This window comes from Acartia tonsa, chromosome 6 (assembly GCF_053477335.1).
Source record: "Acartia tonsa isolate MP-2025a chromosome 6, ASM5347733v1, whole genome shotgun sequence".
Classification (NCBI taxonomy): domain Eukaryota; kingdom Metazoa; phylum Arthropoda; class Copepoda; order Calanoida; family Acartiidae; genus Acartia; species Acartia tonsa.
This window is the reverse complement of record NC_137265.1, coordinates 16,965,853-16,991,197: the sequence shown is the minus strand read 5'-3', so window position 1 is coordinate 16,991,197 and position 25,345 is coordinate 16,965,853. Positions and strand designations below refer to the sequence as shown.

General features: G+C 32.5%; 2 protein-coding genes across 2 annotated transcripts in view; both read right to left on the bottom strand.

Moving 5' to 3' along the window:
* Window positions 1-5,205, bottom strand: part of LOC145322994 (uncharacterized) — a 52,403-nt gene extending 47,198 nt beyond the window's left edge. Inside the window, exons 1-2 of the mRNA XM_080165381.1 lie at window positions 5,199-5,205; window positions 4,906-5,037 (exon numbers count right to left, since the gene is read on the bottom strand). Of these exons, the coding sequence (XP_080021507.1) occupies window positions 4,906-5,037; window positions 5,199-5,205 (139 nt within the window). The remainder of the gene's footprint in view (window positions 1-4,905; window positions 5,038-5,198) is intronic.
* A 233-nt stretch (window positions 5,206-5,438) lies between these two features.
* LOC145322993 (uncharacterized) lies at window positions 5,439-21,248 on the bottom strand. Its single transcript, XM_080165380.1, has 5 exons — window positions 21,160-21,248; window positions 7,066-7,243; window positions 6,496-6,601; window positions 6,081-6,143; window positions 5,439-5,844 (listed from the first exon to the last, which is right to left on the bottom strand). The coding sequence occupies exons 1-5, from the start codon at window positions 21,172-21,174 to the stop codon at window positions 5,439-5,441; spliced, it is 768 nt and encodes a 255-aa protein (XP_080021506.1). The 5' UTR covers window positions 21,175-21,248.
* Window positions 21,249-25,345: the final 4,097 nt, after the last annotated feature.

Here is a 25,345-nt window from a genome sequence, read left to right as displayed (position 1 = left end):
ATATGTCATGGGAATCTTCATTGAAAATTTTAGTTTTCATCTTCATTAGCAGCCGAGAAAATCACATTTCGCATAGCGTTACAGACTGTTTCAATGACGGTGAAACAAAGTAAATTACAGACTGATCAAAGGACGGTGAAACAAAGTGAATTTTAGAGTACCTTCTCTACTAAAATTGGAATTGTTATTCAGCTTTCCCAAAAAAATTATGCACTTTTTAAAGAAATCTTTAATATTTATAGTAATGAAGCATAATGCAAACACAAAAACAGTAGAAATATATTAAAAATATAAAATAACAGCAATGCCAAGGACTCAATCGGTTCACAAGTTTTCGAAATCTTAAGGTACAGACAAAAAAAACTTTACTGCAATATGTATTAGAATAGTATACATTTACTAATACCTATAACCCAGAAATAAAACTACAACAAACACTTGTTATTTCAAATTGTTATTTTAAAATACCCAACGTCATCTCTACCAATCAAAAAAAATATTTCATTTTGACTTTTTGAAGGTTTATTTGAAAATGTTGTAGAAAGAGATATTTGATCCTAATCAATATTGAAACCAGAAATATTACGATTAGCGAAGCCTTTTGAACTTATACGGTCAAATATAGGGTTAGAAAGTGAAAATAAAGAAAGAGAAAAAAACACAAAAAAACTCATATTACAGTGAAGGGGGGAGGGAGTTATGAAAAGTGACGGGGAAGGGAAGGGTAAGGAAAGAGAAAATTAAGGGAAATGGGAGAGACCACGCATTGTGGCTCCAAAAAAATGACTTCATAAAATAAAGTTGTTCAATGAGAGGCCAGTATACATTGTAATTGACCAATGGTAAAATTTATGCTCGCCTCTCATTGGTTATTTTATCGTATGACGTTATTTTTGGTGCCATTTTGCGCTGTCTCTTAATTATACCTTTAGAGTAGCTTCTTCTAAATTTCTTTTTAAAAAAACAAACTAAAACGAGCAGAATTATGGTATAATAATGAATATTTTTACTGTCGTTTATAAATGAAGGTATATGTTTATGCAATTAATATTTGAATTAAATTTTAAACAAAAAGACAAAAATCCTTTTAGTAATTTAATTTCTTTTCAAAATTAACAAAACAAAGTTTAATTTACGGTTAATTAATTTTACTTTTAACATTTAATGCTCCAATTTCTCAATTAAATATAAAGACTTTAATAAAAACAAACATGATAACATGCAAAGAAGTGAGGCGTTACAGACAGGCGTCATTTAGACTCGCAGGATAATGACTATAAGTCAATTGATTGCTTAAATTTAAGGTAATTTGAGGCATTACCTTAAATAGAAAAACATCAACATTTATTTATCGCAGCATACTATGGACAACTATCCACGGGTATTAAAATGAATTAATATTAGAACCAGTTTTGTTAGCCTTGAGGATTTAAAGGACCAGGTATTGTATTCCGATTTTAAGTTATACATATATCCGTAAAGAAAACTGGCTATAGTACGAAATTATACATGATTTTTCAGTATGGCTTAGAACCATAGTTATATTATCCTAACTACATCTAGTATAGATGAGCTTCTAAACAAGGATGACTTCAACCATAAGAAGCAAAGCACAAAAATATTAAGATAAATCAAGAATGAAACATATAGATGCTTATTAATCTGGAAATTTAATTTTAATATCGGTCCACAAACACCAAAAATGTGGAAAATCAGTTGTGAAGACAAAATCAGCTAAAAAGCTGCCTAAAACTGCTATGGTTGTTTTATACTCGGTAATGCTGGAAATTATGACAAAATTCAACCTTTTGTCTTTAAAAGGAGCCGAGAAAAATAAAATAACGTTTCTCTCTAATCAATTAAGACGAACATACAGACAATAATTTCAAATTGTAGAGTTCCTTTGCTACAAAAGAAATGTGTGTGTATCTGTTTGAAATCAAAACAGTGAGTTCAGGGACATTATGAGGAAGTAACACAGGCGTTTTCAGGGTACATAATAAAACTGGATATAGAATACGTGGATATTGGGCCAGGGTAATTTTTGTCGTCAATTTAGGTTGCTAATATAGTCCTCTGATATTGGTCAATGATTTCCTAAAAGATCAGGGGAGGGAATAGGGGTTTCGTTACTTAAGCCAGCTGGGAGAAATATTTAATTAGGGTGTACGAGAATCTTTCACAATATCCATGTATTTTATATCCATTATAATAAAGCAGACGCACACAAAAAAATAAATGAAATTGAACTTAAAATTCAAAAAGGTACCTAATGCCTTACATGAAAGTAATTGAATGTCTATTAGTATCGACGGATCACGCCAACTGCTAAAACCAATATGGTTCTTCTTTACAGTGAAGTTTCTCATGGGTACTGGAAAGACTATACCTAACAATTTAATTTTGAAAGACGAAATCGCCCTTAGAAAAATTTACCCCTCTCAAAATTTTGTTTACTTTATATTTTTAAAACTAAAATTGAAACCAACTTGGAATGGGGGGGGGGGTTGCTGACTTCTAATCCCAGCCCCACCCCCTCCCATTAGTATAAATTAAAGAAATAAAATTGAGAAATTAAGTATATGAAAAGCGGCAAAAAGCTAACAGTTATGAAAAAAGTCAGTTGAAGACAGTAATTTGAAATTTGAGTCATTTTTAACTATTGTCGTTCTTGTTTTACAACGAGTCGGAACAGACATGCAAACTCACTATAAACAAGGACTATACATATTCATGACAAATCAGGGCGAAAAATATTATTGTAGGTTCTTTCAAAGATTATAAAAATAAAGTGAGGGTTACATTTTGTAAGCTCCAGTGCAGTGGCGAAATATGGACTGTTTATTACACTAGTCTCCAAGGTTTTATAAAAAGTCTTCTCATTCGTTGGCTTTACAACTTTCGAGATTTTATTAAACTCTGATTGGTTATTTCCCAAACGTTTCAACCACTAATTATAATCTACAGAAGGGGTAATGTTTTGAAACATTATAAGGGATATACACATCAATTTATCGGCCAATGTCTTATCCATTACGATCCATGGATTGTACCCCATATTTGAAAGACCAAATGATTGCGTGCATTGTTTACATAATCAAATTTGAATGCATTTGTCAATGTATTCAGGGATCTTAAGGGATAAGACAATGGACGATATAATGATGTACATCTCTAATGATGATAAACATCCCTTTTGTAGATGACAATAAGTGGTTGAAACGTTTAGAAACTCAATTTACTGAAACAACTAATTAAAATTCAATAAAAGTCCCCAAAGTTGTTAAACCAACGAAAAAGAAAATGTTGTTATAAAACTTTGGGGACGGGAGTATTGAACAGCATAATGTTCTCTCTCTCCCTGCAATGTATTTGTCAATGTATTGGAATTGCATTAAAAGATTTCCTTGACGCAATTCTACGCAAAAATAAGGGAAATTGCGATTAAATAAAATTCAAATAGCTTGCTTGAATCTTCGGGGAGGGAGGGTACATTAGACTATATATTATACCTGAATCCATGTTTTATAAATATGTTGTTTTGTTGGCTTAAAACTTTAGAGACTTTCATTAATTTGTTGATCATAATTGGGCTTTCCATATTTTCTCATCCCCTTACTAAATGTAAGTCAAAGAAGGTGTTCATTAATTGACAATTGATACTATGTTACCTAGATTCTTTTATGTAAAGTAGTAAGGAATTCGTTAGAATCTTAGGATCTCAATTACTACTGAACCTAATGGGTTATCTATTTTAGGTAAGCTTTACATATGTAGATCTTTTAGGCTATTTAATTTTAGATTTACATCTTTAAAAAGATTTAATCTATTTTTCTATCCTCTCTCTGCCCCGTCAATTACAGAGCCCTAGATGCTTGGGGTGTAGCCGTTAGTTTGATTTAAGTTGGCTGATATTCACATCAACATAGGTACCACTGCCTTATGTTGATAAAATAACAGCACTGCATTAACGTAGCTCGTTGGTGAAGAAATTTTGAATAGAATTGTTAGGATATGATACAACAGTTTGAGTAATGCGTGTATTATTTCTTGCTTAAGCGCAAATTCTTTATCACATTTTATGTTGGAGAAATTTGCTCCATGGGTTTCATCGTTTTGTATGTCTTTACAATTTTTAAAATCAATTTTGATGCTATTTTAGGTTAGTTTAGGTTAAGAAAAGGAGATCCTTGCTTAGCTATTACCCCGAATGGATAGGGCCCAGTGGATTAAAGCTCCACGCAAGAGATAAATAGAAACTAAATTTAATGTTTGTATAAATAAAATTAGTTATTGCAGGTGCATAAATGTTCTTTTTACATGTTATTTTTCTAGCTTAATACCAACATTTTTTAAATTACTAAATCATTTTTAATATCTGCCTTAAATCTTAATAGTCTACCCAAATTCCCCACTTTACAATGTCGCGTGCAAAATCTTTACTTTTTTTCATAATTTTGAAGAAATACAGACTTTTTGTTTTGTGGATCAAATGTGACAGATCATTTCCTGGCCTTGGCCGCGCGGACCAGACGCAAATTTTCACAATTTTGAGTAAGAAAATGGGAAATATTGAGGGTTAATAACTATATTCTGCATCCTATTACAGACAGCTTTCCATGGATAATAAAGAGAAAAGCTATAAGATTAATCCCAGTTTAGATGACTCCACGGATTTTTATTGAATTATTCGTGAAAATTGTTTGTAATACGATACGATACATGATTTTTCAACTTTTTAAAGAACTGGTTCTAATCCAAGGGGTATTCATCGGATTCGAAGCAATAGTGAAAAAAAGTTAATTTTATAAATGCCAAAAAAACTAATTGTCTTTTTATAGTCTTATCCCTTAAATCCAAGCAAGTAATTGAATTGAAATTATTATAAACCATATAGAACCTCACCTTGACTTTTAGTAAATGATGTAGGGTCATTATTTTCAGGACTTAAACTGTAAGCTCTATCTTGTCTCAAGTTACTATCAGCCTCGCCCTTACCATTGCTGAGAAGTTCTTCCCCCAAGTTCCCGCCATTTTCTAGGGTTTCAGGGATTCATGTAAGAAAGGTATGAATAAAATACCAATCTAGTTTAAAAGTTTTCTGCATGTTTAAATCTTGCTGTAATCTTTAAGTAAACCAAAAGAGGGCTAAGGGGTTAAATAACTGGTTGTCCCAACTCGGTGGATCCTGTGCCGACTTTCCATTGGGCCTTTGAATATCAGCTAATAGCGTCCTAAATATTAATACAACCAAGTTGCTACAAAAGACCAGAAAGCATTTTGCTAGCAGGTCCCCTACACTGGATCCAGGTAGTTATCTGGACTATGTATCTATATTTATAGATTTATTGCTTTAATTTTTTAAGTAATTTTTTTCACCTTCCTTTTTTTATAAAAAAAAATTTTTCAAGTGTTTGGAAAAATCCAATTTTATTCTTTTAAATCTTTATTTGATGAATCCTGTTTCCTGTGTGGCCATCAACAATATGAACAAGAATACTTGCAACAGATTCGGCACCTTCTATAGAATCATCATTTGTATCACTGTCTTCTGGCTCATGAGTTTCCTTATGAGTATCATCACTTACTGGCTCTGGAGAATCTTTATGAATAAGATCATCATTATGATCAGTATTTGTTATCACATGTTTGTATGAAAGACTAGAATGAATTGCACTACTACTACTGATACTGTTTGAATCTTCTCCTACACCCTCCTCATCATTATCATGGTTGATATGATCATTATTGGCACTTTTATCACTGTTGGTTGTATGTTCATTGTTTATATTGTTTTTAGAAATTGATTCATCTTCAATTGATGGGGTTGAATAAGTAAACAACCTAAAACAAAAAATAATTATTTTATAAAAGTATCAGGATATGTGTGTCTGTACCGAAAGATCTCAAAGATCCTTGGAAGGTTTATGACTCATTGACTATTGTTATTTTTTGGGGGGGGAGGAGGTGTTCTGCCACCCTTCCAAGAGAAATCACCCCTAGAAAAAAAACAAAATATTTTAAAGTGCCGCTAGAGACCGCCACGGTTGTAGAAAACATTTTATACCAAAAATAAATACCTTTTTTTGCTTGATGAAAAATTAGGCAACTTGACAGTATTTTTTCCATCTGAACTCTCAACCCTAAAAAAATAATTCTTCATGGTGGATTACCTATAAATGCCTAGCCGAGCACATACAAACACGCCCCCATTGAAGTCCAGAGGGTAAGGGTAAAGGTGTGTTTAGCCCCCTCAAACTTCAAACCCCTAATTTTAACTACCTCAAAATGGAAAAAGCTCGGATGTCTCCATATATAATTATATATTTTTTCCTTTATTTTTTTATGTTGAATGAGGATTTATTTAATGAAGAATTCTTATTATTATTTGGAAAAAACATTCAAGTAAAAGAAATGAACGTTTTCATTAGTGGTAAAGTTAGAGAGTAAATACGTTTTTTCTTCCAACCATGAAAATAATCAGGTTATTTTTACCTGTGTATTCTAGGGTTTAAAACTGGAGGTTCCAAGTTGGAGCTGTCATATTTAGTTACTCTTGGATAACTTGATACATCTCGCTCTGGAGATAGGCTTTCTGAACCTGAATTTCAATTAATTATTAAAATTTTTCGAGGATTTTCTCTAATATATTTGGAAGATTTTGAAAGTTAGGCAGATTAAACTTTATTCAGAATTTACTTCGAAGTGGACTTTCTTTTTGACTTTTAGACCATTAATTTAAATAATCAGGGGGGGGGGTAGTTTTTCTCTATGCCTAATCTCTGTGGGGGGCCAAACAATCAGGGCTACCCAGTACATGGAGAAAGTCAATTAAAAATAAAACATGTGATGTCATAAAAATGAGTAATTATCCATCTCTTATAAGGGGGTTTCTTTCCCACTTCTTAACTCACACCCCTCATTTTTATGACGTCCCATGTCTGTATTTTGAGTGACTTTCTCCATTTACGGCTACCCAGTACCCAATATAACCTAACCTTACCCAATTGAAAGTATTTAAAAAACTCCCCACTTGTGTTTAACAAGGCAATTTGAGGAATTTACCTATTATATGAATACCATCTCTGTCCTTAGCTCTATCTTCTGATGTTGTAACAAATGCGGTTGATGTTGATGTTGTTGTGGGGATTATGTTATCCAATGATGTTGTGGTTGTTGTTGTAGCGATGTTTGATGTCAATGTTATACAGAAGGCTGTTAGTATTGGGAACAGGGACCAGACCTAAAAATAATTTTTATTATGATACAATTTTGTTAAAAATTTATTCTAAATGTCATTATACATTTCTAAAAGTAACAGGATGTCTATATATCTTTCTATTTGTTTGTATCGATGGATATCGCTAATCGCTAAACTGATATTTTTCTCCATTACTATGAAGATTCTCATAGGTACTAGAAAGGTTTGAAACTATTTGTGAGGAGGAAATCGCCCCTAGCATAAAAATAACCCAATCAAACGAAATGTAAAAAATAACTGCCATTTCCGCGCACCAATTATTATGGAATTGAATTCCTATAATCGATATTGGATGTAGCACCAGATTTTCATGTACTCTGATAAAGTCAAGCTAGCAGCTGGCTAAAATAACGATACTAATCAGCATTTTACCCCATCGCCTCCTTTTCTACCGGATTTACGATTTGACCAATAAATGAGATCCAGATTAGCAAGTTAAATTTACGATAAATTTTCCCCGGTCAATATATCCACATATATCCTATATCCATTTTTCCTATGAAATTTAAGTAATGAATGAAAGAATCTAATCAGCAAATATGTGACCAGTTTAAATGTACCAATTGATAAGAATGAACAACAACTTTTTAGATTAGGATAAATAATTGTTTTTAGTGGTCATATAAACTTGCAAACAAATATAGAAATGTAACTGAATATGTTAAATATGTTGTCATAATAAATGTAAAAGTATATAATCCAGAAACCTATTTGGTCCAAGTAGTGGAGAGTGAAATCCTTTTCGTCTGCTAGCAAATTGCTTTTGTAGCGACTTGGCTGTGTTTATATTTCCGACATTATTAGCTGATTTTAAAGACCTAATACAAAATATTAAAATCTAAGAAATAAAGATTATCTAGATGATCAATCTCTTAAATCAACCACTAGGAAAACAATGAGGAACAGTCAGACTACATTATTAGTTAAAATTGTAGACATATTGGAAAAAAGAGCAGATATTTTTCATTTCATCCATTTAATAAGTCATCTTTAAGAAGTTGTTATATTATAGATTTTGTATCTGATTGTCTGTCTAGGGTAAAAAATCTAATCAAATATATATTTAAAATATCATTATTTCTTAAAATAAAAAAAAATAAGTAATAAGCCTGTATTTTGCAAAACTATAATCTGCATTTAAATTTGGAGACTTCAACCAAGAATAGAAAGACGTCTAAATGTGTCTTAGAGTTGTTATCAATTAAAACTCATCTGGTGAACTTTATTGATAATTTAAAAAAAAGGATGTATCACATTTAGTCATAACTCTGGAAATTAAAGATTTAAAAAAATATCTTTTGCCAGTAATTATTCTACTATAAAAAAATTATTGTCATTTATTTGCTTTAGTTAATTAAAGTGCTGTTATTCTTATGTGTTAGAATTCAGTGGTGTTCACAGGGTTTTACCAGAAAGGGTGCACGATGCACACTTGTAAATTTTGCCCGCCCCTCCTCCTTGAACCCACATCAGTGGGGGGTATTACAGACAACAAGAGGGGTGTTACTTAAATGCCCTACGTGTCCAACCCTCTACACAACCTCCTCCAGATACAACCCCCTAGCAAAAGGGGATGTCAAGGTAAAAAAGTCACACCCCTTATTTGACTTTTTAGTATGTTGAAAATGTAGATGGGTAGACACCTAGGGGGGTGTATATACACCTCATTTCTGCACGCCTCTGTGTTAGATTCAGCTTCTGCCTTCCTTGAAAAATTACACTTCTTTCGGATCTAGTGCAGTGCACAGTAAAATGTTCCTAGTAACGATTATCTCCAAATATCTGTGAACTTTACAGGTTGCTAAAAGCCAAACGGTGGAACATATAGATTATGCTCGCACGAAATTAAAACCGACAACAGAAGCCCTACAAATAATGCAAATAATGGCATGTATGTTTAACCATTTGGCTGCTAAATGCCTTTAAAGTTTATAGATTTTGAAGATATTCGTTACCAGGAACATTTTACCGTGAACTGCACTAGATCCCTTCATTCTTTTATGAAGCCATTTGTTTGATGCCCAAAGATTATTTTCATATATATGTTTCAATTGTTCATTTTATCTGAGCAATAAAAGTTAAATTGTTTTGTTTTGTTTATGGTTGTACTCAAGGGTTGTACTGGTAATAAACCACATTTTTTTATCAATGGGATTTCCCAGTTGACATACAAATCAGTAAAAGAATAGTTATTTCTCGCATCGTATTATAAACGGCTTTCAGTGGATATAAAATGTACAATTATAAGATTAAAACCAGTTTTTTAGCCCCGAGATGCCGAAGGCACGGGCTAAAAAAACTGGTTTTAATCTTATGATTGTACATTTTTATATTCGTAGAAAGCTGGATATAATACGATGCTAGACATAGTTTTTTCGTATGGATGAGAACCGGTTCCTATCCACCGGATTCGAATAAATACGAGAAAAAAGATTAAATTATTAAAAACTACCCTCTACGCCCTAGAGAGATCTAGAGGTACTTGAGGGGAGAAAAGGGAAGTCAGTTATCCTTAAGTTTATTTTCAGTTCTTAACGGAGGAGTGATAAAAATGAGGAAAGGGGAGGGGGAAGATTTTTTTATAGGGGCGATATGTCTTGGGGTGGTAAAGGTATCTTCCCCCAAAATAGTTATAAACTTTTTCTGGACCTATACAAAGCTTTATTGTAAAGGATAACCATTTAGGTTTAATCAAGATTCTTTGCTACAAATAAACAAACAGACAGATAAATAAAAATCCTGATCTTTTTGTATAAGAATAAATTATCTAATAAATTTGACTTTTTATAAAAAAAAATGTAAGTATTATCACAAGATAAGTTAAAAAGACAGATTAAACTATTTGATAGATAGGTACACTAACATGGGAATTTTATTTATTTTCAATTCTGGTTTAAAATTGCAAATGGACTTATACTGAAAATATACAACAATCGGCCTAGCAGTTATGGATATCTTAGTGAACATCAATTCAAAACACACATACATACACCATAATACTTTTTGAAAATGGATTAAGCATCTAACTGTACAAAAAATATAAATGTTTATGAGATTATGAAACGTGAGTGTAAGTGTGGTTTCTGTGTGTGTGTGTTTGCAGGGATTTAAAGGGATAAGACAATGGCCGATAAATTTATCTACATCACAAAATGATGATACGCCTTCTGTAGATTACCATAGGTAGTTGAAACGTTTGGATACTTAACTTAATGAACCAACCAATCAAAAGTCGATAAAAGGTACCAAAATTGTCAAGACAACGAATAAGAAACATTATTATAAAACTTTTGGGACTAATGTAATGAACAGTCCAATGTCCCCTCCCTCACTGGTTTTTGTGTGTGTTTCTGTCAGTGTGTGTGTGTGTGTGTGTGTGTGTTTCTGTGTGACGATTTTAAATGTTTTTTTTCTTGTTTATATTATGAAAGAATTAAAAAAAGTCTCACATGAAATAACTTCCTAGAACACAATTTGCAGAGTATAAAGATAATAAAGGGAGCAATTTCCCATGGTTTCAAAATAAAGCCCCCATTCCAACCCCCTCACTAGGGTTTTTTTCAGAAAGGGAATAAGATTAAAGTAGAATCTTTAGGGATCTTAGGGGATAAGACAAAATAAGATTAATTGATGTACATACACCCCCAAGACATGATAAGATAAATCCAACCTTTAAATTGAATAGTTTAGATCTGTCAGTTTGTACCATCCAATCAAGTTTGTCCCCAAAAATTTTAAAGCCATTGAATGAGTGAATGTGTCCTTAAAACTTTAGAGGCCAGTATAATTTACAGTCCAATGTCCCCTCCCTCCCTGGCCAAACTGCCAAAAAAAAATAATTGCTAATAATTTTTAACGAGGGAGGGGGGGGGGTCGGTCAACCAACATTGATTTTTGGGATATTACCTAAAGATTTTATCAAAAAAATGTTGCTGCATTTATGCATTGTGTATCAAATCATGGACAAGGAAACCGCAGTTGATAAATTTACCCATTAAACAATACGTAGAGATGTTGCAGATTTATTCACAGTATGGTTTCGAAACCGATTAATATCCGCCGGTTTATAATCGGTTCTCAGGCAAACTAAAAATTCATCTATATCATCGTATTACAAATAATTTTTCGCGAATATTAAATCAAACATAATAAAATTTACACTAGTTTTGTTTGCTAACAAAACTGGTTTTAATCTTATAAATTTTTAATTTTAATATCCACGGAAAGCTGTCTATAATACGATGCGATAAATAACTTTCAAAATTGCCAAAAAAAACTGCATTTGAAAATTTTCCATTTTTTCAGAAGTTAATCCGCCTAACAGCAAGTTATAGAATAGCTAGGCAACTTTAGATATTAACATTGGAATTAGAATACGTTGATATAGTGAGATATTTTAGCATACCCTGATAAATATTTTTTTTCAGCTGGCTAATATAACGATAACCCCCCAACTCTACTTAAGACGTTACCCCATCCCCTCCTTGTCTAGGGAGGAACGTATTGACCAATAACTGAAACTATATTAGACGACAAAAATTTGCCTGTCACAATATCCCAGTGTTCTATTCATGTATACAGTATACTAATTAAGATCATGTGTTCTTTTGTGTTGCTCTTTAAAAGACAATTTTCTTAATTTTGTCTTCACATTGAATCGAGACGTTTACATGAAACCACGAAGATTTTTTGTGAGTTAGCTAAATATATAGTAAACAAGGATGACAACATCCATAAAAGCAAAGCTCTAAAATCATAATGAATGTATTTTGTCCAATATACGTAAATATTATGGCATGGGAAAAATTGTCGTCAATTTAGCTTGCTAACATGGAACTAATGTATTGGTCAGATCGTTTATCCAGTAGGATTTGAGAAGATGGGGTGAAGATGGGTAAGGAGTAACCGTTATGTTAGCCCGCTGAGTGTTTCACTTTATTAGAGAACATGAAAATCTAGTGTGAGATCCAAGAAAAAATATATCCATTAAAATCAGACTGTAGGACAAACGAATATTTTTATTGTGTCAAAACTTAGTGTTTTCTATTTGATATTGACGTAAAACCTAGGTCGAAATGCTGTCTTTTAGATATTAATGGAAAAATAACAAGAAAGTGATAAACTTAAGCTAAGACATAAAATATTGTTGCTTATTTGTTAGTTAATTTTGTTAATGATTGAAATGATGTCCTTCAATTAAATAGGAAACATAATTATCTTTACTTCACATTTAAAGAGAAACTACAGAACTTTCATTTCAAAAAATGTGTTACTGTCTGTATCTTTTTATCTTAGAAACTGCTTTATTTTTTACTACATATAAAATATCATATTGTTTTCTTTGATCATTAAGTATTTAGTGTTCTGACATGGAACAAAATTTGTTTGATGAACTTATAATGACAAAAGTAGTTGGCAAATATATTTTTCAGGTTAAACATGAAGATGCTTTCCCTCCTTGCTAGCACAGAAATCACCCCTCCCCCTCCCCTATTTATTTTGAAGGGCGTTTTTTTTCTTTCTGTTTAAACCTAGCGGAGCCTATACAAGGTACTTAATATAACCTAACCTTAAGTAAAACACTAAAAACTATATCTCATTTATTTTCAATGTATGTTAAAATAAGAAGGGGGGGGTCTGTGCTCGAGCAGACAATTCGAGGGAAACCCCACTGGTCCTAACTCTTGGTCTGTACTATTTTACTAATAATTTGACATAGATCTTCCTTTAATGTGAAATAATTCAGGGAGGTAGGGGACATTCCCTGTTTATTACACTGGTCCTCACAGTTATATTTTAACGTTTTCTTTTTAGTTATCTTAAAAACTTTGGGGACTTCTTAATAAATTTTGATTGGTCGATTCATTATGTTGGGTGTCCAAACGTTTCAACCCATAATTGTAATTTAAACAAACAGAAGTTTTTTTGTGTCATTATTGGTGATGTACTTGAATTTATCAGCCTTTGGCTTATCCCTTTAGATTCCTGAAAATCTTTTATATTTCCTAGAATAAAATAATCTTCAATTATAGAGTGTCCTTTTGTAAGTTAAGAATGATAACAATTAATAGTGACAATAATAATTATCAACACTGAAAGTACAATTCTTATTTTTATAATTTAGGCCTTCTATAAATTAAAGCTATCTAGATTCGTCTTTACGTGATAGCTTTATTAAAAGTATTTAATTCAAAGTTGACATGATATTTCCTGATACAATAAAATAGTTAATAATTGTATAATCTTTATAGAAAAAATATCCTTAATGCATTTTAATAAAACTACTCCTTTTGCAGATTAAAATTATTAGTTAATAAGGTTTGGCACTCAAAGTACTCAACGGAGCCAACGAATATGATAATGTGGTTATTAAACTTTGGGAACCAGTGTAATTTACAGACCATTATTCTCTCCCTCCTTGGTTTCCACCTTATGTAACTCTGAAAGTTTATTTTATAGTGTGTAAACTTCAAAAATTCTAATTGTAAAGGTTTTTTCATTTATTCGTATGTAATATACTTTATATAATTTAACAAGTTATTTTTAGAATTTGCAAGATAGTTGTAAAATAATTAATAGATACATTATTACCCTAGGTATTTTCCCTTTAATCACAATCAGTTTAGGGAACAAAAAGATAACAACCCAATTTTAATAATAAGCTTCTATGCTTCTTTTGATAAAGGATCTTTTGCTATGAACAAACATACCCAAATTAGGGGAATTTACACTAAAAAAATCAAATCTCTATTTTCCATACCTTCTGAGAAAATCAAAAACCTTATAATTTGCTCGGACATACGAATCGATCAGATTTATAGAGTAGCTCTTGCTATTAAAAATAAATGTATTAGTATAGATGTATAACCCAGACAACTATCTGGCCCATGTTGTTGGGTTTTTTTTCGTCTGTTAGCAATTTCTTTCTGTTTTAATGTAGCGCCTTGGCTGTGTTATATATCTCCAACGCTATTGGCTGATTTTCAATGACCCAATTGAAAGTCGGCGCAGGGTCCCAACCCCGTGGGTAGAATTATATATAGCTCGTGCCTCCTATATTGCTTTACTTTATCTATTAAAATGAAAAGATGAGGGAGTGCGGAGTTACATGTTACCCATTTTAATTTAAAGGATTTAACCTTGTCGTAATCACGTAGATGTAGTAAAGGCAACAAGTAAAAGACATTGTAATTCACAAATGTTTATACATTTCAACTCAAACGAATATTGCACAAATAGCAAAACTGTTCTAGTATTACACGTGTTTGTAAGTTCAATAAAGTCTTGAAAACCATTCGTCCATAAGTCTTTTGGATGTAGAGAACTTTGTATCAGTCCGCTAGCAAAGGATAGGTTAATGTTTTCAGGTAACCAAGATAGGAAATATACCCCCGCCCCAAAGACGTCCAAGTAGGGATTCCCCTCCCCCTAAGCAAATTTTACCCCTGGGGTAAAAAAAAAATTTGGGGGGGGTAAAACAAATTTGCAGCGCGCTTTATTACCCCCCCCCCCCAAAAAAAAAAAAAAAAAGCTTGGACGCCCCTGACCCGCCCCCTCCTCTTCGTAATCAAATACATTTATAACGTCTTCATAAGTATATGAGAAAAAAAAATATTTTTTATGTAACAAATTCACGATAGACTTGAATGATTTATGATAGCTGAGCTTACGTAATTAGGAGAAGATTCTCGTTTTACTGCAACAAATCCCCCCCCCCCCCCTATCCTCCTAACATTACTTCTTGTTCTTGCGTATATGTAAAGAACCAAAATTTATGTAAAGCATAATAATAAACCCTACCAAGTTTTACTTATTTGAAATCTAATCTAGCCCAAATCAGGAATAGGGTATAGCCAACAAGCGAAATAGTTCTAAAAAAATTCAGTTGTTGGTTACAGATGAGCCCATATGTAGTATACAATTTCAAATATTAAGCAGAGAAAGGGTGGCATATATTTGTCCACTTTCAATAAAACTAATGCAGTCAATACACTTGCTTTGCTGATGACAAATTTTACGGTGGTGTGCCTTTCTTAATTACCCTCCTGACCAATTAATGTATTAAATTACCAACTTAATGTTTTTTTTCCGGGATCTTTTTGGTGGTAAAGCAACTCACTGACAAAATATACTATGACAGACTGAGAATATACACAAGTTTTAAAAGTACAATGGCACATAAACACTAAAATACTGTTTCCAAAAGTTAAATTAATATTCAAATTTTGTTTTGCACATGTTAGTTAAAAACTTTTCTAAAAATATTTGTAAAACTCCGAAGAAAAAAACATATTTACTGTACAAAATCAGATACTGAGTTTGCCTGTCATCCTCTAAGATCTCTAAAATGATCGACCCGTTTGATCTACTAATGGAAGCTTTAGAAAAGTAATTAATATGTTGTTTTTTAGGCTATTTCACTTGAGGGTATGGCAATATCCAAAAGATAAATATTTTTTTTTCTATCCTTCATTTACTTTTTGTAAAGTAGATGTACATTTTAATGAACTCAAAATAAACATTAAAAATAGATTAAGGTGTTCATTTTTAGATTCTTGACATTTCAATAAAGATATTATTTTTAGTAGCGAAGCTACTCTATAATTCACTTTGTCCGTCCGTCCGTCAGTCAGTCCGTCAGTCAGTCCGTCCGTAACGCTATGGGGGAAATGGGATTTACTCAGCTCCTATAAAAGATAGAATGCTGAAATTTTTTGACAACATTCCCATTATTATGGAGCACAATTGACTATAAAACATCATTTGCGGTCGGACCGATTTTTAGCAGGGTTTAGGCTATTTTATATTTTTCACATTTTTCTCCATATCTTCAGTGTTTATGGTCCGATTTTCAAAATTTTTTCAGTTACAGATATCAAAATTAAATTTCCTATCGTTTAAAGAAACAATCATGAAGGCCAGACTGCCTTTTTAGCAGGTTTTAGGCTATTTTTATATTTTTCACATTTTTCTCCATATCTTCAGTGTATGGTCCGATTTTCAAAATTTTTTCAGATATAGATATCAAAATTAAATTTCCCGTCTTTTAAAGAAGACAACCATGACGGCCAGACTGCCTTTTCAGCAGGTTTTAGGCTGTTTTTTTTTATATTTTTAACATTTTTCTCCATATCTTCAGTGTTTATAGTCCAATTTTCAAAATTTTTTCAGTTGTAGATATCAAAATTAAATTTTCCGTCTTTAAAGGAAATAACCATGACGGCCAGACTGCCTTTTTGGCAGGTTTTAGGCTATTTATAAATATATTTAACACTTTTTTCCATATCTTCAGTGTATATGAACCAAAATTTATGTAAAGCATAATAATAAACCCTACCAAGTTTTACTTATTTGAAATCTAATCTAGCCCAAATCAGGAATAGGGTATAGCCAACAAGCGAAATAGTTCTAAAAAAATTCAGTTGTTGGTTACAGATGAGCCCATATGTAGTATACAATTTCAAATATTAAGCAGAGAAAGGGTGGCATATATTTGTCCACTTTCAATAAAACTAATGCAGTCAATACACTTGCTTTGCTGATGACAAATTTTACGGTGGTGTGCCTTTCTTAATTACCCTCCTGACCAATTAATGTATTAAATTACCAACTTAATGTTTTTTTTCCGGGATCTTTTTGGTGGTAAAGCAACTCACTGACAAAATATACTATGACAGACTGAGAATATACACAAGTTTTAAAAGTACAATGGCACATAAACACTAAAATACTGTTTCCAAAAGTTAAATTAATATTCAAATTTTGTTTTGCACATGTTAGTTAAAAACTTTTCTAAAAATATTTGTAAAACTCCGAAGAAAAAAACATATTTACTGTACAAAATCAGATACTGAGTTTGCCTGTCATCCTCTAAGATCTCTAAAATGATCGACCCGTTTGATCTACTAATGGAAGCTTTAGAAAAGTAATTAATATGTTGTTTTTTAGGCTATTTCACTTGAGGGTATGGCAATATCCAAAAGATAAATATTTTTTTTTCTATCCTTCATTTACTTTTTGTAAAGTAGATGTACATTTTAATGAACTCAAAATAAACATTAAAAATAGATTAAGGTGTTCATTTTTAGATTCTTGACATTTCAATAAAGATATTATTTTTAGTAGCGAAGCTACTCTATAATTCACTTTGTCCGTCCGTCCGTCAGTCAGTCCGTCAGTCAGTCCGTCCGTAACGCTATGGGGGAAATGGGATTTACTCAGCTCCTATAAAAGATAGAATGCTGAAATTTTTTGACAACATTCCCATTATTATGGAGCACAATTGACTATAAAACATCATTTGCGGTCGGACCGATTTTTAGCAGGGTTTAGGCTATTTTATATTTTTCACATTTTTCTCCATATCTTCAGTGTTTATGGTCCGATTTTCAAAATTTTTTCAGTTACAGATATCAAAATTAAATTTCCTATCGTTTAAAGAAACAATCATGAAGGCCAGACTGCCTTTTTAGCAGGTTTTAGGCTATTTTTATATTTTTCACATTTTTCTCCATATCTTCAGTGTATGGTCCGATTTTCAAAATTTTTTCAGATATAGATATCAAAATTAAATTTCCCGTCTTTTAAAGAAGACAACCATGACGGCCAGACTGCCTTTTCAGCAGGTTTTAGGCTGTTTTTTTTATATTTTTAACATTTTTCTCCATATCTTCAGTGTTTATAGTCCAATTTTCAAAATTTTTTCAGTTGTAGATATCAAAATTAAATTTTCCGTCTTTAAAGGAAATAACCATGACGGCCAGACTGCCTTTTTGGCAGGTTTTAGGCTATTTATAAATATATTTAACACTTTTTTCCATATCTTCAGTGTATATGGTCCGATTTTCCAAATTTTTAAAGTTTTTAAGGATTTAAAAATTAAATTTTTTGTCGTTTCAAGAAAACAACCATGGCGGCCAGACTGCCTTTTATCAGGTTTTTGGCTATTTTTATATGTTTTACATATTTCCCAAGATCTTTGTTTATTTTGATCCAATTTTCAAACTTTTATGGGATATCAGTATCAAAATAATTTTTCCCATTGTTATGAGCATCTTTAATATAATTTACTTTGACCATCGTCATCATACAAAATAAAACAAGGTTTCATGTTTATCTTATCCAATAAATCTATTCTTGATTTGAGTAAAAACCTTTTAAATCTACCTGTACGTATTCCCATCTACGATTTTTTGTGCTTCGCTACTTATGGATGTTGTCATCCTTGTTTATAGTTTTGATAATAAACCTGCCAAAACTACAGTTTTAACCCTTAACGGTCGGGGGGGGGGGGGGGCGTTGAACGCCCCCCCATCCGGTTTTTTCTATCTCATTTTCTGTGTGTGAAAGATAAAGAGCCCAAACTGCTTGACTTTTTAAGTATGGGCATGACACATAACTGAGAGTTGGAATTTTTTGAATATCTCCATCCTAGCGGGCACAGAATGCCAGCAAACCTGGCAGGGTCATCCAGGTAAAGAGCAAAAATATTTTTTTGACTAAAACAAAGCATTTTATCATACCAAAATACTAAAAAATCCTCTAGTAGTACATCCTTATATGAAATACAGGTGTTCAAGTCACTTTCAGGTTCCAGGTATGATCCTGCAGGTCCTGATCCTCCAGGTCTCCAGAAATCTTTAAAAGGCTCCTGTGGCCGCAATTTTTGACTTAGAGACTTCAAATTTTAAACTTAAGCTTTTCTTACATGTCTACATAACGTATTAAAATTTCATGAAGATCCGCCGCCGTTTTCCCGCCGACCGCCGACCGCCGACTGCGGCAACTGGCAGCTGCCAAGTACAGCTGCGGCCGCTGAAATTTATATTTTGATATTTCTAATGTAAAATTTACATAAAAATAAACATTTTCTGGGAAAAAAATTTTCTTCTAGCTTCAAAAATAAGAAAATTACAGCCGTTTGAAATTTTTAAATAAAAAAAGACCTAAAAACAAAGGTTGTTAAATAAAAGGGTGAAGGAAGCGAAAATTGACTTAGACTTATTAAAGGTCGGAAATTCATTATCAAACAGGGGACTTGCACAAAAAAATTTAGCCCTCTAGCTCTAATAGGAACTGAGATAATTAGGGGGGTCGTTGAACGCCCCCCCCCCCCCCCCCGACCGATCAAGGTGCGGCAAGGGGCCCGACTGTAAAGGGTTAAATGAAACCCCACAAGCCCACCTACAGACCTCTAGGGGCACAGATACAGGCCTTTTAGAAATTATTATTTTAATGGTTCTTAGGACCATATAAATGACATAATATGGGAGAGAAAAAAACTATAAGCAATGCATAACCGATAATTTTTAAATGGCGGTAATTCTTTGCGTGTAACGTCCCTTCCACAGCAAAATCCGCGGGTAAATCAAATTAAATGCAAATAATTACACTCCATAAACTTAAATGGATATAAAATTTACGTGAATATTATGACATTGGTAAAATTGTCGTCAATTTATGTTGCTAACATGGACATCATTTATTGGTCAGTTCGTTAATCCAGTATAAGAAAAGAGGATCGGTAGATTGGAAGTTTCTTTATTTCAGCCCGCTGCGTATTTCAGCACATGAAAATTTCGGTGTAAGATCTAAGTAATAATATATCCGATAAATCAAATTAAATGCAAATAATTACACTCCATATCAATTATAATATTATAAATAAATTATATTTTATTACTTTTGCACAAAAAATTACTGAATATTTCGTCTGAATAATGTTTATTATATTTAGGAAGTAAAAACTCGATTTAAAAACAAGAAATCAACAAGAACGAATACTTCTAGAATTAGCGAAGCAATAAAAAGGCCGCAGTGTTCAGATTTCACTAACTACTGAACTGAATGAGCTTCTTTTAAAGGGGGCTTAATATAGGCCCGTGGATGGTTTTAGGCTATTTTTACACCTTTTATTACAGAGCCCCTAGCTGAAGAAACTTTCTTGAAAAATAATACAACAAACTATAATGGATATAGAATATACGTGGATATTATGACAGGGGAAAAATTGTCGTCAATTTAGGTTGCTAACATAGACATCAATTATTGGTCAGTTCGTTCATCTAGTAGCAGGGAAGGGGATGGGGTAATATGGGTGGATGGGGGAATCGTAAATTTGCCAGGTACAAATTTAACTATATTAGTGCACATGATAATCTGGTGTAAGATCCATAGAATATTAAATCCAATACCACAATGAATTATCATTACATATTATTATTATGCGTAAAAAATGTCATAAAACCTTGCTTACAAACATTACTCAAAAACATGGTGTAACTCAGAAAAAGTGCTTTGTCTATGCATGCTTTGTTTTGGAAATATAACAAAAACATGTTTTATTTAATTCAATACAAATAATGGGGATAAAACAACCATAGTTAAAATCCATAAAATTATATTTTCTGTTGAAATAATGAAGAAAAAGTAGATAATTAATGGACATTTTAGAGATCTTTCTTACATAGCAGCTAAGTTAATGTCATGTTTTACTGGGCATGATATCCCATTTCTTCATTAGACATCCGAATATACTGTGAATTTTACTTTTGTGTAAACACAGTTTACATTCATTGTCTTTTTGAATCTTGATTGTTTTGTTTAAACTAGCTTTCTGTTACTAACTAATAATTTCAATGAAAAGTATTTTCCAATATGGCTTCAAAACCGATTAATATCTGCTGGATTTAAACCAGCCACACTGGAGAATCATGTATAGCATCGTATTACAAACAACTTTCCAGAAGTAATAAAATGAAAATCAAACAATTAATACCAGTTTTGAAAGCCCGGTCCTTCAACCACTCAGTTCAACAAAACTGGTTTTAATCTTATAATTTTTCATTTTAATAACCACGGAAAGCTGTTTATAATGCGATGTGATAAATAACCATTACCTTGTCCCTTCTCATCTTTGGAGCTTGGTGATCATATCAGTTAATAAAACTTGTTGCAATCATTCTCAACTCTGAATTTTGTCTTTCTGGCAATTAGACAAACAGTCAATTTAGGATAAAAAAGTATTTCAAGTTTTTATAAAGTCTCAAAAAGCTAGCATTTTCTAAATATCTAGCGGATGCGACCCTATAGGCCTTTAGGGGCACTGGATGTGTCGATCTTACACCCTCCCACTTTCAATTCTAGTTTTAAAAACAAAAAGTAAAAAAAATTGGTTTGGTGTTTTTTTTCTAGGGGCGATTTCTCTTAGTATGGTGTCAGTTCCCTCAACCCTAAATAGCTAGTTATTAACCTTCCCAGGACCTATGAAGCTAAATTGTAAAGGGGAACCATATCGGTTCAGGATATAAGGATGATAAGTAACAGGATGTCTTTTTGACTGCACCGTAATATCTAGCAAAACGCTTCCCATAGACCCAGTGAAAATTTATAAAAAAAAAATATCCAATCCACAAAAAAGTTATTTTTAATTGATAGTTTTCCTGAGATGAATAGTGTAGCGTAAAGGGGCATGCACTCCCTACTATACATTATCACGTGACTTGGCTTCTCCACAATCAAATACGTACATACAAGCAATCACAATTCAAGCAACTTTTCTCTCCCTACATGTTCAAAATATGTTTATAATCTTTTTTTGAGTATAGATTTATTATCCAATTGTGTCTTTAATTAGGTTTATTTTTTTATTCCATAATTTAGGCGTGTTACAACTCTGGATGATGGTTCCTGTAACAATATGGTGTAATAATATGGACAGCGTTGCAAAATCTTTATATGAAGTAATTTTAAATACCTTGATATTGTAAACAGAATCCTTGATTAGGAATTATTCTATTTTATATGCGTTCAAGTTCATTAATCAAAGTCTCATTACTGTTTAATTTTCAAAATATGTTCGTCCTTCTGTCTTATTTGTTGAGCTTAGTTTTGTGGATGTTATCATTCTTTTATTCTAATATTAAGCAGGGATATAAAGGGATAAGACAATGACTGATAAATTGATGTACATCCCCAAAGATGAAACACAAAAATTACCCCTTCTGTAGATTACAATTGGTGGTTGAATCATTTGGAATCACATTTTAATAAACCAACCAATCAAAATTCAATAAAAGTCCCAGTAGCCGACTAATAAGAAAATAAAACTTTGGGGACGGGAGGGGACAGTGGGCTGTTTATTACACTAGTGACTAGTCCCCAAAGTCACTAATGTAATCAACAGCCCATTGTCCCCTCCCTTCCTCGATATTAAGCCAACTCCAACCCCCCCCCCCCCCCCCTCTTTTTTTATTGTTTTAACGTGATAATATTTTCGATGGCCATTATGTACACAAAAATTGTTGTTTTAACTTTATTAATATTGTGGTCAACCCTAATGGACAGACGGAGGTTTTAACTTAACTAAAAATATGTAATATGCATTTATCGATATATTATGTTCCACCAGTTTTTCATGTAATCTAATAAAATGATACTCGCAGTTGGCAGCTCCATCACCTTTACCCCATCCCTTCACCTTTTACTAGATAAACGAACTGATCAATAAATGAGTTCAATATTAGCAACATAAATTGACGACAAATTTATCCCTGTCAATATTTCCACGCATTATATATCCATCTATGTATATGTATCAATAATTTAAATGAATTTAATCATTTTATCCAAGAACTTTATTAATTAAAATATCCTGTTAGGACTAGAAATAAATCACTTAAAATGACATATTAATCTAAATTGTAACAAAACAAGGCTTCTAACATCCATTAGCAAAGCACAAAAAGTCTTGGCACAGGTCTCCTTAGTAAAACCTTAGATTTAAAAAAATCTCGAAAGAAGCGGACAACAGGGCCTTCAAATAGGGTACAGTGGTGGTCAGAATCCGTTGGAGATTAAATCTTAGCTGCTCCTTCTTGCCAGATATTGCAATTTGAAGTTTTGTGGTAAAAATGCCTAAAATTACAAGAATTCCAAGGTTATATTCATAAGTGAATGCCCTAATTCATCAAGTAAAAAGGGTGAGTTTAACATTTGAGGAGTTTAGATATCTTTTCATATGTAAACTACAAACTTTATCCTCATTTGGAACAATTTTTACTACTTTAAGTGATGTTTTTAACTTCAATAAGAGTAATAAAGAGGTTTGTCCAATTTACAACTTTATCCTAAAGGCTGTTACCCTGGAACCAGTAGAAAAAAACTTCAGTTTAAGTTTACATATGGCCCTAGTTACTTTTATTAATTCTGCTCCCTAACCCCCATACTCTCACAACCTACAAACTTTAGGGTGGAGGGGGGGGGGGAGCATAGTAATACTATTATATGTTTCTCAAAAACTAATTGACGTATAGAGGGAAAAAAGTTTATGTAAGGTCTTTAGGCCAAAATTTTGTAGAAATTATGTTGACCACCTTCTCTAACCCTCCCCCTTATCCTAACCTAAATGGGGGGGGGGGTGGCAGAAGATTATTCCAATGTATATCAAAAAACTATTGGAGATGTATATAAGCTTTTGGATTTGTATTGTTGTAGGACCCAAAGCACTTTTACATATATTGCTGACCTCTTCCCCTCCTCTCATAAATAAAAACATTTTGTAAAGAGAGAAAGGGGAGGGATGGGTTACAGTTGAAAGGTACTGCTATAGTGTGTTACTAAGAAACTACTAGAATTATAGCAGCAAAGCAAACCTTTAAGATATGCTTTGTTAGGTCAAAAGTAACTTTTACAAATTTAGCTGAAACTTTCCTCCAGACCCCCTTTCCCTTCCTATTGCTTTACAATCTCCCCCCCCCCCCTCCCTCAAATTAAGTAATAGAAGGGAGTATAACAATACCCTTGTGATTTACTTTGAGAATACTCAAGATGTATAGGGCTTTTGGATTTAAACTTTAGTAGGTCCATTATTACTTCATACTTAAACAAATATTGCTGACCTTTCCCCAACCTCAACCAACCCCACCCAGAAAAATTATTTTGCTGCACAATTTCCTCCACCCCCATAAAAAAATATTAGAATATTGCTTGCCCTCTCCCTCCCTCTACAGCTATCCTTCATACAACCTCACCACCTGTGTTTTACTCAGAAACCCTAAAGCAATAAGGAGCAAACTTTGGAATAAAGTTTTTAGATTTCCAAATTGCTTTGGGGAAGTAGCAATGGGTTGACAATATTTCTTTTATAAGTCCAAAAGTTTGGAGGAGATTATAAAGCAAAATAATTGTACTAGATTGAGAGGGTTGTAGTTGGAATAGATATTTATAAAAGTAAATATGGGCCTACATTACTTAAAATATTAACCCTGAATATCTCTAGAGGTTTCTAAATGATATACAATATTATTAACCTATGCCACTAGCCAATATTTCTAGCAGATGGAGGCGGGGGGGGGGGATTCAGCAATATTTGTAAAACTAACTAATATCCTAAAAAAGCTGAAATCCAAAGTTTGCTTAATATAATTCAATGATTTCAAAGTAACATAAGAGTATTTTCCACATCCACTGCCACCTCCTAATAATTTTTGGTCTAAGAAGGGGGAGGGGGTTTGTTGCAGCAATATTTGTAAGAGATTTTGATGCCTACTAAAGTTTAAGTACTAAAGCTTATATATTTCTTTATTGATATCTAAAGAACTCTTCATGTAATTTCTTCTCACAATACTTCAAGAGTAAAACATAATACTGTTGCTTTTCCCAAACCCTCCCCCCTAAAATGTATCTGTTGCTAGGGGGGGTTGAAGGGAGGGGGGAGAGTATTTTTAAAATTAACTTTAGCTATATGTAAACTTGAACTGAGGTTTTTTCTACTGGTTACAGGGTACAGCCTCTAGCTTAAAGTTGTAAACTGGAAAATGTACCTTTTCCATTGAAAAATTTCTTTCAAGTATTAAAATTTTCTAAACGGGGAGGGACTGTGTATTTTACATATGCAGAGACATATAAACTCCTCAAATGTTAAACTCATCCTTTTTATTTGATGAATTAAGGTGTTCACTTATGCATATATCCTTGGAATTCTTGTAATTTTAGGCATTTTTACCACAAAACTTCAAATTGCAATATCTGGCAAGAAGGAGCAGCTAAGATTTAATCTCCAATGGATTCTGACCACCACTGTAC

Excerpts from the sequence above, each read along its gene's own strand:
- LOC145322993 (XM_080165380.1), bottom strand. Across the intron at positions 6,144-6,495 it reads TTAAACCCTAGAATACACAG|GGTTGAGAGTTCAGATGGAA; the intron begins GTAAAAATAACC and ends TTATTTTTTTAG. Across the intron at positions 5,845-6,080 it reads TTTTCATCAAGCAAAAAAAG|GTTGTTTACTTATTCAACCC; the intron begins GTATTTATTTTT and ends TTTTTGTTTTAG.